The sequence below is a fragment of the Apodemus sylvaticus genome, chromosome 11 (genome assembly GCF_947179515.1).
Source record: "Apodemus sylvaticus chromosome 11, mApoSyl1.1, whole genome shotgun sequence".
Taxonomy (NCBI): domain Eukaryota; kingdom Metazoa; phylum Chordata; class Mammalia; order Rodentia; family Muridae; genus Apodemus; species Apodemus sylvaticus.
Window position 1 is genome coordinate 84,434,864 of NC_067482.1, and position 17,037 is coordinate 84,451,900.

The following is a 17,037-nucleotide window of genomic DNA, read 5'->3' on the forward strand; positions in this document are numbered from 1 at the left end:
CTGAAACACAGCCTCTGTGCTTTCAGAAAACATTTCCCAGAAGATTTTACCTCAGTGATGCTGGTCTCTTCTTAATTACTACTAATTTCTTAGCTCCAGCTAACCAGCATCAGTAGTCCCAGTAACACAAAGGTTTGCTTTAGTGGTTCTGGCATCTTGTTAATCACAGCTCATTCTTCAGCCCCAGCTAACCAAACCACAGAATCTTCACAATCAAAACATGGCCCTGATAAGAGTCTTTAATCTTCTCTCTGAAATCTCACAAGCCAGGCCTCCATCTTCTGCACTGTTCTCAACATTATCTTCCAAGCTGCTACACAAGATCCCACAGAGCTGTTAACATCCTACTGGCTCTTCTAGCTCAAAGTTCCAAAGTCCTTCCACAGTCCTCCCCAAAACATGGTCAAGTTGTCACAGAAATACCTCACTATGCTGGTACCAGTTTGTCTTAGGGTTTCTATTCCTGCACAAACATCATGACCAAGAAGCAAGTGGAGGAGGAAAGGGTTTATTGAGTTTATACCTCAGTGCTGCTGTTCATCACCAAAGGACGTCAGGACTGGAACTCAAGCAGGTCAGGAAGCAGGAGCTGATGCAGAGGCCATGGAGGGATGTTTCTTACTGGCTTGCTCAGCCTGATCTCTTATAGAACCCAAGGATACCAGTCCAGGGATGGTACCACTCACCAGAGGCCCTCCCACCTTGATCACTAATTGAGAAAATGCCCCACAGCTGGATCTCATGGAGGCATGTCCCCAACTGAAACTCCTTTCTCTGTGATAACTCTAGCCTATGTCAAGTTAACACACATAATCAACCAGTACAGAAGAGAAGGAACACTCATAATAGTGTATTTACTAGATATTAGTTATAGAGTATGTGAGTGGAGGAGAAAAGCTGAGTGAGGCTAGTGATTAATATGGAGTGATAGATACAGGAGGGAAACCATGAGAAGGACAATTAGGGGAAATGAGATATCTCAGGAGGAAGGTAATATGAGAAATGAAAGATGTAAAGAATGGCAGTCAGAGGTTGAGCAACCTCAACATCCCAACTTATATATTCGAGGTAGAGAGACTCCTCCTCTCCAACCAGAGAAACTATCTTTTGGGAAAACCTATCGAAAAAGATATTAGAAAAAAAAATACAGACAGGAAAAACAGATAGAAGAAAGAAAGAGCAAAAACAATCAAAGAACATAGCTGGCCTGCTAAATAGATATCAGATAGCAAATGAAGAAGAGTTGTGAAAGGGGGAGGCACGTCTAGGGCCTCAGAGGAATTGTAGCTGATAGCCTGGGTGCTGGATCTGCTTTTGACTCTTGGGTTTCATCCATACCCTATATGTTCTTTTGCAAACTGTAGCATAGGTGCCATCCACACCTTGGGGTGGAGGGGTGTCTCTTACTATGTTAGTTAAAAATGTTGGTAATAGCTCTAGGTGATGTTTTACATGGTCCTGTTAGCAAGAGAACCTTCACAAGTCGAGTTGAAAATGTTGATTCTAGTCTCAGTTCTTCCCAATGTCTAGCACCTGCTGACCTGCTCAGTTTCTCCCTCACTGTTCAGAATTGTTTTGCAGTGTGCTTTTCATGAGGGTCTAGAGTGACCAAGCCATTGATCCAGTATGGCAGTCTTTTTAAAACTAGAATCTTATAGGACCAACAAAATGACTTTGTGGATAAAGGTACTTTGCCACCAAGCTGCATGACTTGAGTGTGGTCTTCAGAACCCATATGATGGAGGGAGAAAATTGATTCCAATAAGTTGTCATCCCATAATGTGGGTGGTCTCCAATCAATAAATGTTACAAATTAAATTAAAATTTTAAAATGGTACCTTCCCACTTCTCTGAGTGCAAAGAAAGTATTTCCTGCTCCTCCTCTCTGGCTAGTGCTCTGTCTGGTAGTGGCACCCTTTTTACCCTCTTCTCTCTCTTTTCTGTCATTTAAAATATGTTATTAAAATACAGTGCAGTTTTCTTAGACCTTCTGTCTTAAGTCATGGCTGAGTCTCCATTGGTCTCAACATACCAGGCCAATCACTCCAGGATGACTCTGGACTTTTATCCAGCTCTGCTTTGTACAAATCCCTGTTTTCCTTTGATACTGAACTGGAGTCCTTCAGACAAATTTTATTAACTTTCTCCAGTTTATTCCATCAATATTCTATCCATCTATATCTGCATAATATGTGCCATTGTAAACATCATTTGTATTTAATAAATATCCCAATTCTGAATTTTGACCAACTGAAATCAAACCCACTATCAATTATTCCAGTCTTAAAAAGATTGTCATATTTTCTCTTTTACGTTTTCTCAACTCCAGATGTTTCTTACAGTTGATGTACAAAACTTAAAACTTTTTCCTACTGTTTATTTCCACAATTTTCCCTCACAATGACATGGTTGTGTTGCTACTGATTATCTCTTTGGTAAAGAAATTCAGTATCAATGACCTTGATTTTTTGGCAATATTTCTAGAACTATGAATAGATGTGAGACTTATTGTAAGTACACTATAACTCCATTGCTCTAAGTGTGCTTTAAGCACAGGTCCCATTCTGGGCTGAGGACTTCTTTCTACAGAAGTCTTGCTATGATTCAATGGCATGTAGAAACCAAAGGATGTAAATACAGATTGAAATTTTGAATTGCTGAGTAATAGGATGGATGTTGTTCCAATGTAAGGAAGGCTCGCTCCAGCATGGAGAAAATAATTTTACTGATTTTAATAAATTAATATACGATGGCATTACCTTGGGCAGCCTTTAGAATTTGATTTTAGATCCATGAAAATATGTAAAAGTGGTGAGAAAATTAATAGAAAATAAGAGAAAAATAATGTGCTTTGACTAGCAACACACACAAATGCATATGGGTGGTGGCAAAAGCTGTGCTTGGAGAAGTTTTTCAATTTCATCCTTGTTCATGACCCTTTCCATAACTGGACTGGGAAATTAGCTTTATCTGTTGCTCTGGAAACCACTCACCCTATCAGTTTGGCAAGGGTGAGGCCAGCGTGGGTCCTCTGTTCAATCCTAATGGTGCTTTGTTTTCTCACCATCAACAGCAGTGGGAACCATGGCACAGATCTTGCTCAAGTGCTTCTGCGAAAGTTCAGAGATCCAGACCCCACGTGTGCTGATGCTCACAGGTAAGGATCTGGTGCCCTCAGCATGGCAGAGATCCAACCGCAGTATCTCTGGAGACTGGAGTGTTGCTGCCCTCGAGGATGGGTTAGTCTGTGTTCCCAATTAGGCTACATGGAGTGAAAGTCAGCTTAGTGAGTTGAACATTAATGAGTCCAATTAATGGGTTTCATTTTATGGAATGGCCAGGAACAAACTGCCTAATTACTTCTTTCTACCTTATATAGACACAAGCTCTGGAGGACTCAAAAAAAAAATTCCTCTGACATAAGAAAGCTCAAACTAAAAGGACTTAAGCAATTAAGCATGAGTTATGTATTTACTGTTACTTTAAAGAACACTTGTAAATAGTGAGATATCAGTGGCATATTTTTTTTACTATTTTGTTCTAATATCTTCCAACCCCCACTGTTATTCCACCCTAATCCCTTCCAACCCTCCATCGCTAGGTAGGTAAGGAAGAAGTTTATAGGGAAAAGGGGACAGAGACCTCTTTCATCCAACATAATAGACTATTTCCTGCTGATTAGGGACACTGAACTTTTTGGGCTAAGTCCAATCTCCATCATCAAGACATCTCCAACTTCTTTGTGCATGAACCCTTGACAAGCCACATCAACAGGATCTAGCTGCAGCTAAGGAAGAGCGACCTCCTCAGAACATGCCTGCAGCCCCTCTTGAGACTTTGGTATCAAGAGAATGCCAAACGTAAACTGTCTGCACCTGGCAGCCCCTGGCAGCCCCTGGCAAATGATAGTCACCTGCTCTAAAGCAGCTTCTTACCGGGCTGTGATTCAAACAAAAACATATTCAAACAACATAGCTGTACTTTTTTAAGAAACCAAAATTCTCACTATATTATTTTTAATTTAATAGGTAACATGCACACACATGTGGTAGTTTTCTCCCTTTGTCTTTCTTCACTGTCCATGTAGAGTTCTCCTTGTGGTTGCTACATGATTTAATTTTTATGGTGGGATGACATTCTACTGTGGACAGATGTCGCATTTTTCAATATTCATTTAGCATTGTGATATGAATAAGCTAAGGCAAACTCAACAGCTTTTCGGAAGTCATCAAAATAAAAAGTAGTCACTGTCTTCACTCAGTTCTGCCCTGACCATCTCCACGTTTGTGTGACCTGTCATTTAAACTTAGTAAACCTTGATTTCCTTCTGTAGCCGGAAATTCTTTATCTAACTTACTTATTTTGTGGGTAAATTGAATAATAGAAGATTTGATGCAAAGATCAACTTGGGAATGTATGTCACGGTACCTGGAAAATGCATTACAAGCAGTAGATATTATTATTGCTGCTGCTGTTGTTAGTATTATCTTTTGTTTTGTTTCCGATGGCATCTTTAAGTATCCCAGACTGACCTCAAAGTTAGTATGTAGCTGAGTCTGATCTTGAACTCCTGACCCTTCTTCCATCTCCTCTCTAGTGCTAGAATCACAGATGTGTGCCTCCATGCCTTAAAGGGTATTACTGTGATGGAATCAAAGGTGTGTGCCTCCATGTCCGGAAGGCTGTTATTATTGATGGCAATGAAATTCACAGCTTCTGGACTGCTTTTGTTTCTTCTGGTCTATTTAGATCCCACCCAAACCCTGAGATAATTGAGAGACAGGTATCTCATCATACATGAGGACACTGAACTTTAGAAAAAGTTTATAAATTGCCCAAGGCCTCCTGAAGGGCAAGAAGTAGAAAAGCTACAGCTGCAACTTCATGACATCCTGTTTGCAACTGCCCCACGCCTTGAACAATGTTTGCATTCGTTTGCCTTGTTACGTGTCCTCTGGACTGCACCTGCTATTTTATGTTTATGGATGCGTCGTCTACTTGCCTTTTTTTTTCTCAATTTACTCAAACATTATCTTGAGATTATAATATACATGCAACATATATTACTTCCATTTCCTTTCTCCAGGCCCTCCCATGTATCTCCCCTTTTTCCCTTTTAAATCTATTGCTTCTGTTTTCATTAATTGTCTTTGTGTATGTATATGAACACACACATACATACATACACACATATATATATACATATATATTCCCATATCCAAATCTGTATAATCTTGCTTTTATTTATATTTTCAGTGATATGCTATTCCTCTGGAAAGACTATTTCTCAGCATTCCTCAGTTGCCTGCAGTTCTCTGTGTAGGGTTGAGGTTTCCTGGGCTTTCTCCCATGGACTTTGGTGTGACTACTGGTATTTTCCTTGTTTAGCTCACATTTGGGTAGTCATGTTGGTGAGACTTAGTGAGTTAAAATATAAATCTGTAATTTATACCTGGAATCAATATTTACAAATGACTATGTTGCATTTAAGTGATGACCTCAAAAACAGTTAGCTACAGTAAAACACATTGCCTTCTTACTCTCTGTATCCTTTCAAGCCCATAAAATTAGAACCATGACTAAGGTTTTACATGTTTAAATTCTCAATTTTTTTCTGTTAGTATTTTACTAATTTTATATATTTACAACAATGACGACGACGACAAAAACAGCAAGTATAAAAAACCAGCCTGTCAGTATGTGCTGCTGATTGCTTTGAAGAAGGTTTTTTGGGGGCTCTGAAAATAATACTGGGGGAGGGAGAGATGTCTGGCTTCTGAACCCTGATAAGGCATGCCTTGTTTCATAAATACTTCCATTACTGTTATTCCCCCTATTATTCCTTGAGGATGCACTGCAAGTCAAGTATTATTAGAGGGACCAAGATTAATGCAAAGAATCTGCTCCTAAGAAATTTATAATTACAGATGGAACAAATGAAGCAAGAGATAAAAGCCTTGATAGTGTCCTGGATACTACATGTCTGTCTTTTAAGTGATATACGTAAGAACCCAGACAAAATAATAAGATATATACTTCCTAGTTCATGATGACATATTTTGCTCACTAGTCATGCTGGTAATTAGTTGAGACTGAGTAACTATTGATGGTTTCAGTATGGAAGGAGTAGAAAAAAATTAATTATGTTGCCTCAGTTCAGTCTTTTGTTGGAAGACAAAGGGACTTATCCAGTGAAAGATTCAGAGGTGATGTTTTCATTTTCTCTTCTCTACTGAAAACGCACAGGGTGTAAAATACACATACCTCTGAGGAGCAGAAGCAGGAGCACATGCGATCTAATGATTATCAGAAAATAGAACAATTCTTTTATCTGTTTTTTTTTTTTTTTTCAAAAGGAAAACACCTGGGTGAAATCAGTGCTTTACGAATGACAGAAGATGTTCACAATTCTGTCTGTATATCCAGCTCATTTCCTCTATAATGCTGCCAGGGCACCCCACTCGACCTCCACGGTCTCTACATCCCTTCCTTGTCCAGGACTGGTGCTCAGGGTAAAGTCGCAGGCTAGCTGGATGGTGATAGTGGTTACTGGCACTGCTTTTGATCAGTCTCATCTGTGAAGATGACTGTGAAGATCAAGGGTAAAAAGCACAGAGTATGAATCTGAAGCATCCAGGTGCAGGTCGAGAACACATCTGGATCCCAGGCTGCCTGAGTCAGATCTCACCCTCATTGGCTCTGTGATATGGACAGCTTACTCAACTGCTCTCTGCTTTGTTATCATCAGTTTGTTTGCACTTGAGCACAAATGACCTTCACCTCAAACTGCAAGGAGACGCCTATGAAGTTTCTTTGACCCTTTAAGCAAGTGCATATCTCAGAAAACCATTTCTTTTCTTTGAGGAAGAAAGAGGTCCTTATAGCACCTGGCCCTCTATTTGAGATTTAAGGTGCATGTATGCTATTAAAAGCACCAGGCATCCCTGTAGCAGAAAGACCTATTCAGCCCAAATGGTAGGGACTGTTTTCAAAGCCCATTGAACTCACAGACAACAACACTGTTGTTGTGTGCTACAGAGTACATGAGGGATATGCTTTGAGAACTCCAAGTATATTTAGAAAACTTAAAACGATGTGTGAGATTCCTAATGGACAGTTTCATCTGCCTGTCTCTTATGAATGCTGATAGCACTTCACAGTAAATCTTTGAACACAAGATTTGCTGGAGGCTGAGATGCCCTCAAACCTCTAATCTGTTAAATATTGCCATGGATTAGCATTCAAATCTTAGAGAAAAAAATTTCTATCAAAGAAAGCTAAAAAATACCAGAAGATTAAGATAGGACAATAAGGACTTTAGAAACAATTCATTAAATTATACAAAGTTATATTATTCTCCTTTCTGTGGCTATCTTGTTAATACTACTGAACTAGAGTAAAGATTACTGACACTTTTTTTTTTTTTTTTTTGGTCACATTAAGCAGGCTTTACTTTTTGTCAGACAGGGATGTTTTTCAAAAGTGGGCTTGGAGAGAATAGTCCTAGACACAGGAGAAATGATTTTATTATTTTATTTTATTATTTTATTTTTTCTAAAACCTTCAAGGTTAGGGACTTTCCACAATTTTATGGTTATGTCGTAACTTGGTAGACCAGCTTATTTTCTTAGCGTGGAGGTTAGGGTATAAGGTATGGAACATGTCATATTCTAGAAAATGGGTCAAGACATGGTCAAACTTAAGTTTTCCAGAGAATAGGAATGAGCTTACTTTAACCTTGTGACAAGATGGTTTATAATCTTACCATGGAATCAGGCTGGTCCATCAATAACAAAATACTTGGGGCAGGTTATTGTTTTCGAAAAGGGGGTTTATTTATCTGAGTTCTGTTGCTGAAGAACATGGTGTGAGCATCTGTGTGGCCCTGGTTAGCAGCGTGATAATTGATCTGACAATGGTGGGCGACATGTGGAAGAGAATGTATGTCAAGGTAGCTAGCCAGAGACCAGGCTAGCTCAGCTTGCAGCAGACTGCTGTAAGTCTGCTGTTAACTCTCACAGGCTAAGCAGAGTCCCATGGAAACAGTGAGTCTATTCCAAGAGTATATGTCCTCAGTGATTGAATTGCCTTACCCCAAGCTTCCCTCCTCAGGTGGTTTACCCTTCCCAACACCACCTACCTGAGACCAAACTTTGGCACACATGGGCTCTGCAGGAGAGGCCACATCTACACCATAGCCTTCAATTCCTTGAATATCACTTAAGGCACCTGCAGCAAAAATGTACCTCCTGCTGGATGAAAGAGATGCAAACCATCATGCTTTTTAAAAACAAAACTAATTAGATTAAAGCCATCTGGCTAAAACATGCGACTCCCTTAAGCACTGTTTCCATGTTAACTCAGGAATCCCTAACTGGAACACCTATGAGCTAATTATACAAAATATTAATTCCAGGGAAATCTGTGATCACCTTTAGGATTTGGGAAGTTGTATGGAAATTATATTTGCTGACAAGTGTCTTTGTTGAACTGGCTTTTTCCAACGCGGTGTTATTTCCCTATCTATGTGCATTGCAGCAGCTAACCCATGCAGAGAGCCTGAGCTTGCTTTTAGCTTTGCAAGCCAGTCCTTCTGCTGTGTGACCACCACCTAATGACTTAAAATCTTAAAGCTGTTCCCTTTCCTTGAGATCTGAGAAACAGGGAGAGGAAAGGGATAAGCTAAAATGAATGTGAATTTTGCCTCCTCTCGGTATTTGAGTAATTCAGACTAATTATCTGCTCTAAAGTAAAATTTGACTTAAAATTGTAAAAATATTGCTGTCTGGAATGTTCAAGGATAAAAATATACAGAAAAAATAAAATATAAAAGCTTTTCTACAGCTAGCCAGATGGCTCAGTGGTAAAAGAACTTATGGCTAAGCCCTAAGACCTGAGCTTGACCCCTGGGACCCATATGATGGAAAGAGAGAACTAACTATATAACTGACTGGCCAACTAACTCCAACAGTGATTTTCTGTCCACCACACTTGCATTATAGCACACACACACACACACACACACACACACACACACACACACACACACAATTACATAAGTAAATGTAGGATACAGTTCATTACTATTCACTGTCTCTCAAGCCCTCACAATCTTTCTTCATGTGGAAACTTATTTGTAGCTCTTCTCTAAGTGATTAAGTTACTCTGATGTGACACAGAAATGAATAAACATGTCAATCTAATGCAATTAATAAGCAATTACTAGTTGCTTCTTGATATCTGCTTACCATCTGAGAGTCTTGGGGTCCACACGGAGCTTGGAAAACATGCACAGCATGAACAGTCAAGTAATCCCTGTGTCACATCATGAAATCTTGGCATGGTCATAAAATATTGTCATCAGATTAGTAGCTCACACTGTGCAAAGAAAAACCAGAGTTCTGTCTTAGTGGCAAGGAGGTAGCCATCTTTTGAATGGTGTTCTATTGTAGCAGAATGTACTTTTATGGAAATGAGAGTTTTTTTCATTAAACTGTCTTTCCCATTTTCCTTTTTTTCCTCCTTTAGGATGAATTCTTCAAGATGGCGCAGGGACCCTTATTCTGGCCCAGAATTTCAGGACTCATGTGGCTGCCTGGTATGTTTCTGTAGTACCCTTCACCGTTTGGAGTATAAAGCTCAAATGGTAATGATAATAATGATAATAACAACAATAAATGAGTTGCTTTCATCTGCCTAATCCTCATTTTGTTGCTTAAATCTCTATTTTTCATTTTATTTTTATTGAAAAAGGAAGAAAAAATATTTTATGATAAAATTGAAGATTTACATGGAAAATATTTCTGACAAAATTGAAGAAATTTATAGAAAAACACATTAAAATTGACAATTTCATGGAAAATTAAAGAGTAAAATGGTAGGCAAAAACCATTGCTAAATTAATTGAAAAAGGAACCTTTTATGATAGAATTCAAGATTTATGTGGAAAATATTTCTGATAAAATTGTAGAAAAATATAGAATATAGAATAACATCTTAAAATTGAAGATTATCATGGAAAATCACAGATAAAATGGTAGGCATAAAATATTTCTAAGTTGATTAAAAGTGGAATTATAAATATTTTCAATATAAAATTGAAGATCTACAAGGAAAATATTTCTGATAAAATTCAAAAAATATATAGAAAAACACGTTAAAATCTACTACCTCATGGAAAATTATACAGCTAAAATGGTAATCATAAAATATTTTGAAGTTGATTGAAAGTGGAATTATAAACATTTTCTGATAAAATTGAAGATTTACATGAAAAATATTTCTGTTAGTCTATGTCTTTTTATTGGGGAATTGTGTCTATTGATGTTAAGAGATGTTAAGGAATAGTGATTGTTGCTTCCTGTTAATTTTGATGTTATTTTTATGTTTGTGTGGTTACTTTCTTTTAGGTTTATTAGAAGGAGAGTACTTTCTTGCTTTTTCTAGGGTGTAGTTTCCCTCCTTGTGTTGGCATTTTCCATTTATTGTCTTTTGTAGGGCTTGAGGAAAGATATTGCATAAGTTTGGTTTTATCATGGAATATCTTGGTTTACCATCTATGGTGATTGAGAGTTTTCCTGGGTATAGTAGTCTGGGCTGGCATTTGTCTTATCTTAGGGTCTGTATAATATCTGCCCAGGATCTTCTAGCTTTCATCATCTCAGGTAAGAAGTTTGATGTAATTTTGATAGGCCTGCCTTTATAAGTTACTTAACCTTTTCCCCTTACTTTTAATATTCTTTCTTTGTTTAGTGCATTTGATGTTTTGATTATTATGTGCCAGGAATTTCTGGTCTGATCCAGTCTTTTTGAGTTTTGTAGGCTTCTTGTATGTTCATTGGCATCTCTTTCTTTAGGTTAGGGAAGTTTTCTTCTATAATTTTGTTGAAGGTACTGGCCCTTTAAGTTGGAGATCTCTCTCTTCTATACCTATAATTCTTAGGCTTGGTCTTCTCATTGTGTCCTGGATTTCCTGGATGTTTTGGGCTACAAACATTTTGCATTTTGCATTTTCTGTGACTGTTGAATCAATGTTTTCTATGGTATCTTCAGCACCTGAGATTTTTTTCTTCTGTCTCTTATATTCTGTTGTTGATGCTTGGTCCTATGACTCCTGAATTCTTTCTATCTTCAGAGATGTCTCACTTTGTTATTTCTTTATTGTTTCTACTTCCAGTTTTAGATCCTGGATGGTTTTGTTAAGTTCTTGCTTTTCTGGTGTGTTGGGATATTCAGGTCTTGCTATGGTGGGAGAACTGGGTTCTGATGTTGCCAAGTAGCCTTCATTTCTGTTGGCAGGGTTCTTACACTTGCCTTTTGCCATCTGGTTATCTCTGGTGTTAGTTGGTATTGCTGTCTCTGGCTGGAGCTTGTCCCTCCTATGGGCCTGTAAGCCTGTGTCCATACTCCTGGGAAACCAACTCTCTTCTGGCAGGTTCTGTGCACAGAGGGCTGTGGAGTCATCTGGCTCCCTGGTGCAAATGATGGCTGGAAGACTCCTGTCCCAGCAGCTCCACTGATCATATGCCCCACGTGCTCTAGCTGCTCCCCTCCAGAGAGAAGGTGGAAATCTCCCCTCCATGTTCAGAAGTGAAAGCACTGCTGGGAGATCACTCTTTCCTGGTGGGTTATGCACAGAAGGCTGTGGAACTGCCTGGATCTCTGGTAAAAATGGCAGCCAGAAGGACTGCTTAAATCTCTAATGTCTATATTATGTACATGTGGAGAGTTTTCATCCTTTACAGTAAACATGATACAGCTCTCCTACAGACCCTGCTGCCTGCTCATTCCCTGCTCACACCTATAGCTTTCCTACCTACTCCACTGCCTGCTCATACCTCTTAGTCATCATCCCCACTGGGATGCTCTGACCACCTGAATCCTATTCAGGTAGAGATGAGAAGTTAGACTTCCCCTTTTGGGGAATATCTCACAATCTCAAGACAGGGTTACCTCAGGGCTTTCTTCATAACATTATTCAAGTTCTAGGAACTAAACATTAAAACCTAAGCCACAACTTCAGACTTTTAATATGATTAATGTACACAAGATATATGAAAGTAGATATTTTGCTTTTGAGGTAAAGTCCATAGCTATGTTGTCTGTGAAGAGAAACAAACTGAAATTTATTTGGAAAATTGATTGCAGTTCACCTCAGAAGAAATAGCAGAATGTAATTAGTGAAAGGATTAGATCTGTTGACTACAGCCAGCCATCAGATGTGGCAATCTTAAATTACCTTTTAAAAGGCTAAGGGTCTAGTTTAACTGATAGAATGCTCGTTTATCACACACAAAGCCCTTTGTTTGATCCCAGTGCATCAAATACAGTAGACATGGAGGTCCTGCCTGCAATGCTAGGACTCTGGAGGGAGACAAGTAGGTCTTTACACATCATCCATGAAGGGAAGGACATAAAGAGAACACATTCATGGGCCTTTTTACTCAGTGGCCCATGGGATTCATTTACTCCAGCAGCTTAGTTGCTTTAGAGAGTTGGCTTCTGAATAGTTTCATTGGTTTTCTTCTCATAGCCAAAATTCAGGAAGTAAGCGAGAAAGACAATACAGTTCCATGGTGTGGGATTATGAGGACTTATGGCTCTAAGGTTAGTGGACCTCATGTTAGTAGACATCATGTTAGAGGACATCATGTTAGTGGACCTCATGTTAGAGGACATCATGTTAGTGGACTTCATGTTAGTGGGCATCATGTTAGTGGACTTCATGCTAGTGGGCATCATGTTAGTGAACTCATGTTAATGGACATTGTGTTTGAGAATTCACTTGTGTGCCTTGCCTCTATGCACTGGCCAGAGATTGTTTTTAGTTTTCTTTGTCTCTGTTCTTCCATTTTATCATGAAACCTCTAACATTGTGGCCTCAGCACTTGCTCTGGAGCCTGGATTTAGTCATTGAGTTACAGTGATGGTTTTTCTCACCACAAGTCTAAAGTCTATTTGGGTTAGATAGGGTGTCAAGGGATAGGGAGAATAAATATATATCAGAATGGTAGTTTGGCTCCCACTTCAGCCCAGTTCAAATGACATGTAAGATTTCAGTAATGGGTATGGAAGTAAAGAATTATTTCACCTGAGCACCATCTGTGGGTAAACATGCTTCAGGAATAGTGGCTGAAATAGCATTGTTATTGATTCTCTAAGGAACTTCCATATGACTTCTCTTTGAATAGATAGGAGGGTGGACAGTATGTAGCACTGTCAGTAGGGAAATGCAAATCAAAACAACCCTGAGATTTCATCTTACACCAGTCAGAATGGCTAAGGTCAAAAACTCAGGAGACAGCAGGTGTTGGTGAGGATGTGGAGAAAGAGGAACACTCCTCCACTGCTGGTGGGGTTGCAAATTGGTACAACCACTCTGGAAATCAGTCTGGCGGTTCCTCCGAAAACTGGGCACCTCACTTCCAGAAGATCCTGCTATACCACTCCTGGGCATATACCCAGAGGATTCCCCACCATGTAATAAGGATACATGCTCTACTATGTTCATAGCAGCCCTATTTATAATTGCCAGATGCTGGAAAGAACCCAGGTATCCTTCAACAGAAGAGTGGATGCAAAAAATGTGGTATATCTACAGAATGGAGTACTATTCAGCCATTAGAAACAATGAATTCATGAAATTCTTAGGCAAATGTATGGAGCTAGAGAACATCATTCTAAGTGAGGTAACCCTGACTCAAAAGGTGAATCATGGTATGCACTCACTAATAAGTGGATATTAACCTAGAAAACTGGAATACCCAAAACATAACCCACACATCAAATGAGGTACAAGAAGAAAGGAGGAGTGGCCCCCTGTTCTGGAAAGACTCAGTGAAGCAGTATTCGGCAAAACCAGAACGGGGAAGTGGGAAGGGGTGGGTGGGAGGACAGGGGGAGAGAAGGGGGCTTGTGGGACTTTCGGGGAGTGGGGGGCTAGAAAAGGGGAAATCATTTGAAATGTAAATAAAAAATATATCGAATAAAAAAAAAGAATCCTTTCCTATTTCCCCTCTTCCTCCTCCCTTTCCCCTTCCTTCTCTTTCTCCTGCCATGCTTTCTGCTGCTTCTGCTTCTCTCTGTTGCTTCTTTCTTCTGACCTTCCTTCCTTCCTTTCCTTCCTTTCTTTCTTTTTTCTTTCTTTCTTTCTTTTTTTCTTTCTTTTTTTCTTTCTTTTTTTCTTTCTTTCTTTCTTTCTTTCTTTCTTTCTTTCTTTCTTTCTTTCTTTCTCTCTCTCTCTCTCTCTCTCTCTCTCTCTCTCTCTCTCTCTCTCTCTCTCTCTCTCTCTCTTTCTTTCTTTCTTTCTTTCTTTCTTTCTTTCTTTCTTTCTTTCTTTCTTTCTTTCTTTCTTTCTTTCTTTCTTTCTTTCTTTCTTTCTTGTGGAGTCTTGTGTTCTCTTGAACCCACTTTGAAAAATAGCAGTCAATATAGTATATCAGTCCAAGGACCTCAGTGGAGGAAGTTGAGGCATGAATCATTGTGCCTTAGGGTTACCTCTAGAGAGGCATGGGAAACTGCAGGGAACAGATGTCCAACCTTAGTTCCCTTACTTCTGTTGATCATAGTGATCTCAGTTACCTGTTCTTCGCTGAAGGGAAAAATAGTTACCTCCCTAAGTCCTGTCATTCAGAAGCTCCAAGTCCACATCTATTTTCTCATATGCATATCCATTGTTTTTTGGCTCTTTACAAGTCCAGTAACTCAGAGTTATTTCCAGATCGTATCTGGGAGAGACAGCACTGTATAATCTCCCAGGATGATAGGAATCTTGGCAGACCTGAAGAATGAACAGGATGTTTTCAGCCTGATTGCTGGTGAATAATAACTTCAGTGTGGGCAGCACCCTACCATCAGGGATAGATGTGGCCTTGTAAAAAACTCCAGAAGGATGTGGCAGTCCTTAGGCTGATGCTGCAAATTGCTATATCCTGGATTAGCTGAAATAAGTAATTTTGTCCTTGCAAGTTCTGGGTTAGAACCTTAAATCAATGGTGTGTTCTGAAATCACACTACATGCCAGAAGTCTCTAGGAGAGACTCCTTGGCTTACTTCTGGTAACATCAGCTGGTATAGTGGCTACACAACTCCAGTATATGACACTATGGTACCCTACCCTCTGTCACTCTTGTCTACTCTCCCCTACTTACATCTTAGAGAGAGACACAAATGATGCCACTGGGGCCCAATCTGACCATCCAGTGTGACTTCTTCAGTGGAGATCTATAATGTAATGAATGATACTTGTCATACCCATTGCCACAAATGGTGGCATTGACAGATTCCAGGAACAAGAATCTCATATTTAATGAATCATCATTAGGCTTAGCACAGAACGTATGTTTTGGGGATATAGCTCAGGGGTAGAACATTTGACTGCAGAAGGTGTATTTGTAGATAATGAAACATATAAGAATTAGAAGGAGAGGCTAAATGTATTTTCTACTGGGCTTGAGTCATAAAACTTTGATTTTCTTAGCAAGGGACTCATCAAAATACAAATTGTGTTTTAGAAAGATACATGTTGATTCACAGTTAGAAGGAGGATTAGAAAGCAATACCAGAGGCAAGGAAACTTTAAAGGTTCTTGATCGAATTTGTGAGTAAGGTACTTTAATTTGGTTAAGTATTTTAAATGCTATGTAGACATCTTATGTATGTATTTGTGATTGTCAGAATAATCACTCCATATGTTGTGGAAGGCAACCTATTCTTGAAGGAACAAATTATCTATCTATCTATCTATCTATCTATCTATCTATCTATCTATCTATCTACCTACCTATCTATCCATCTACCTATCTAGCTACCCATCTATCTATCTATCTATCTATCTATCTATCTATCTATCTATCTATCTATCTATCATTTATTATTTGGTTTTTTTGAGACAGGGTTTCTCTGTGTAACAGCCCTTGCTGTCCTGATACTTCCTTTGTAGACCAGGCTATCCTAGAACTCACATGGATCTGCCTGCCTCTGCCTCCCGAATGCTGGGATTAAAGGCATTTTTCGACTACGTCCAGCAGGAATGAGCATATTAAGTAGCATTGCTGAGTCCTTCCACAGTAGCGGAACTTCACTCAAATTTCTGTGTTAGCAAACAATGAACTCAGCAGTTTTCAAGTATACAATGCATGGTCTGATCTAGAGTGAGCATGTGCACTGGGCCTGTGACCTTATCCCTTCTCTTTAACTCAAGGTTTGGAGCTGTGACCAACAGCTTTCTAGTGTTCCCTTCCTCCTGCTACAGTGTCTAACAGCAACTGTTTCTTTGATGTGAGTTTTTAAACTTCTACACATGTGAGAATTTGGTTAAGGCATAACTTCCAGCAACTAAAATTCTTGTTATCTAATCTATGCCTTTCTGAAAGTCATACTTCAAGCTTCTATGACCCTCTTGATTTGCCATAGTTCTTGCATGTATGTAGGCATGGACCAGCAGATCCATATGTTAGGTCAGGGTGATTTGATTCTAGTTTTGAAGGGAAAACAAGCTCTCCATGCTGGGGTAGAAAGTTCAGAGACAGTTTTTCCATTTTCACATATTATTCCCTCCAAACTTTCCCTTACTGAAGTAGAAACAGAGCAAATTTAGTGTGACCTCTGTGGGGGGTGTGTGTGGCAGTCATAAGGTGACTAGTGGGTTGGCCACTTCCTCCTTCCTCATTTGATGCCATTTCATCATGCAGACTTAGGCAAACCTCAGAAGGCTGTTGGAGTTTAGCCTCCAGCACATATGAAAGAAACACAGGTCTTTGAGCCCTTTGCTTATCGTTCTCCTACTCGTTGCCTCCGACGCTTGCAGCTTCTTCAAATGAAAGATCACGCCAGTGAAAACATCTTCCCTTTTTAGTTCTTACAGATCTGCCCAAACTCACATGCAAAAAAGGATTTGAAGTTCTCAGATATAATTGACAGCAGAGGGCACAGTGGAATTCTGTCGAAACCCTTGACTGCAGGGGGCTCTTAAAGAGACTTCAGAAATCAGAATATATAAAAGGCTAGAGATAATTTATTAAAAACCAAAAGCTAGGA

At 39.3% G+C, this 17,037-nt stretch overlaps 1 protein-coding gene across 1 annotated transcript in view; it reads left to right on the forward strand.

Moving 5' to 3' along the window:
* The window catches only part of Abca13 (ATP binding cassette subfamily A member 13), a 450,643-nt gene that overhangs the window by 273,734 nt on the left and 159,872 nt on the right, over positions 1-17,037 (forward strand). The window contains exons 39-40 of the mRNA XM_052199718.1: positions 3,074-3,157; positions 9,529-9,598. Coding sequence (XP_052055678.1) covers positions 3,074-3,157; positions 9,529-9,598 — 154 coding nt within the window. The remainder of the gene's footprint in view (positions 1-3,073; positions 3,158-9,528; positions 9,599-17,037) is intronic.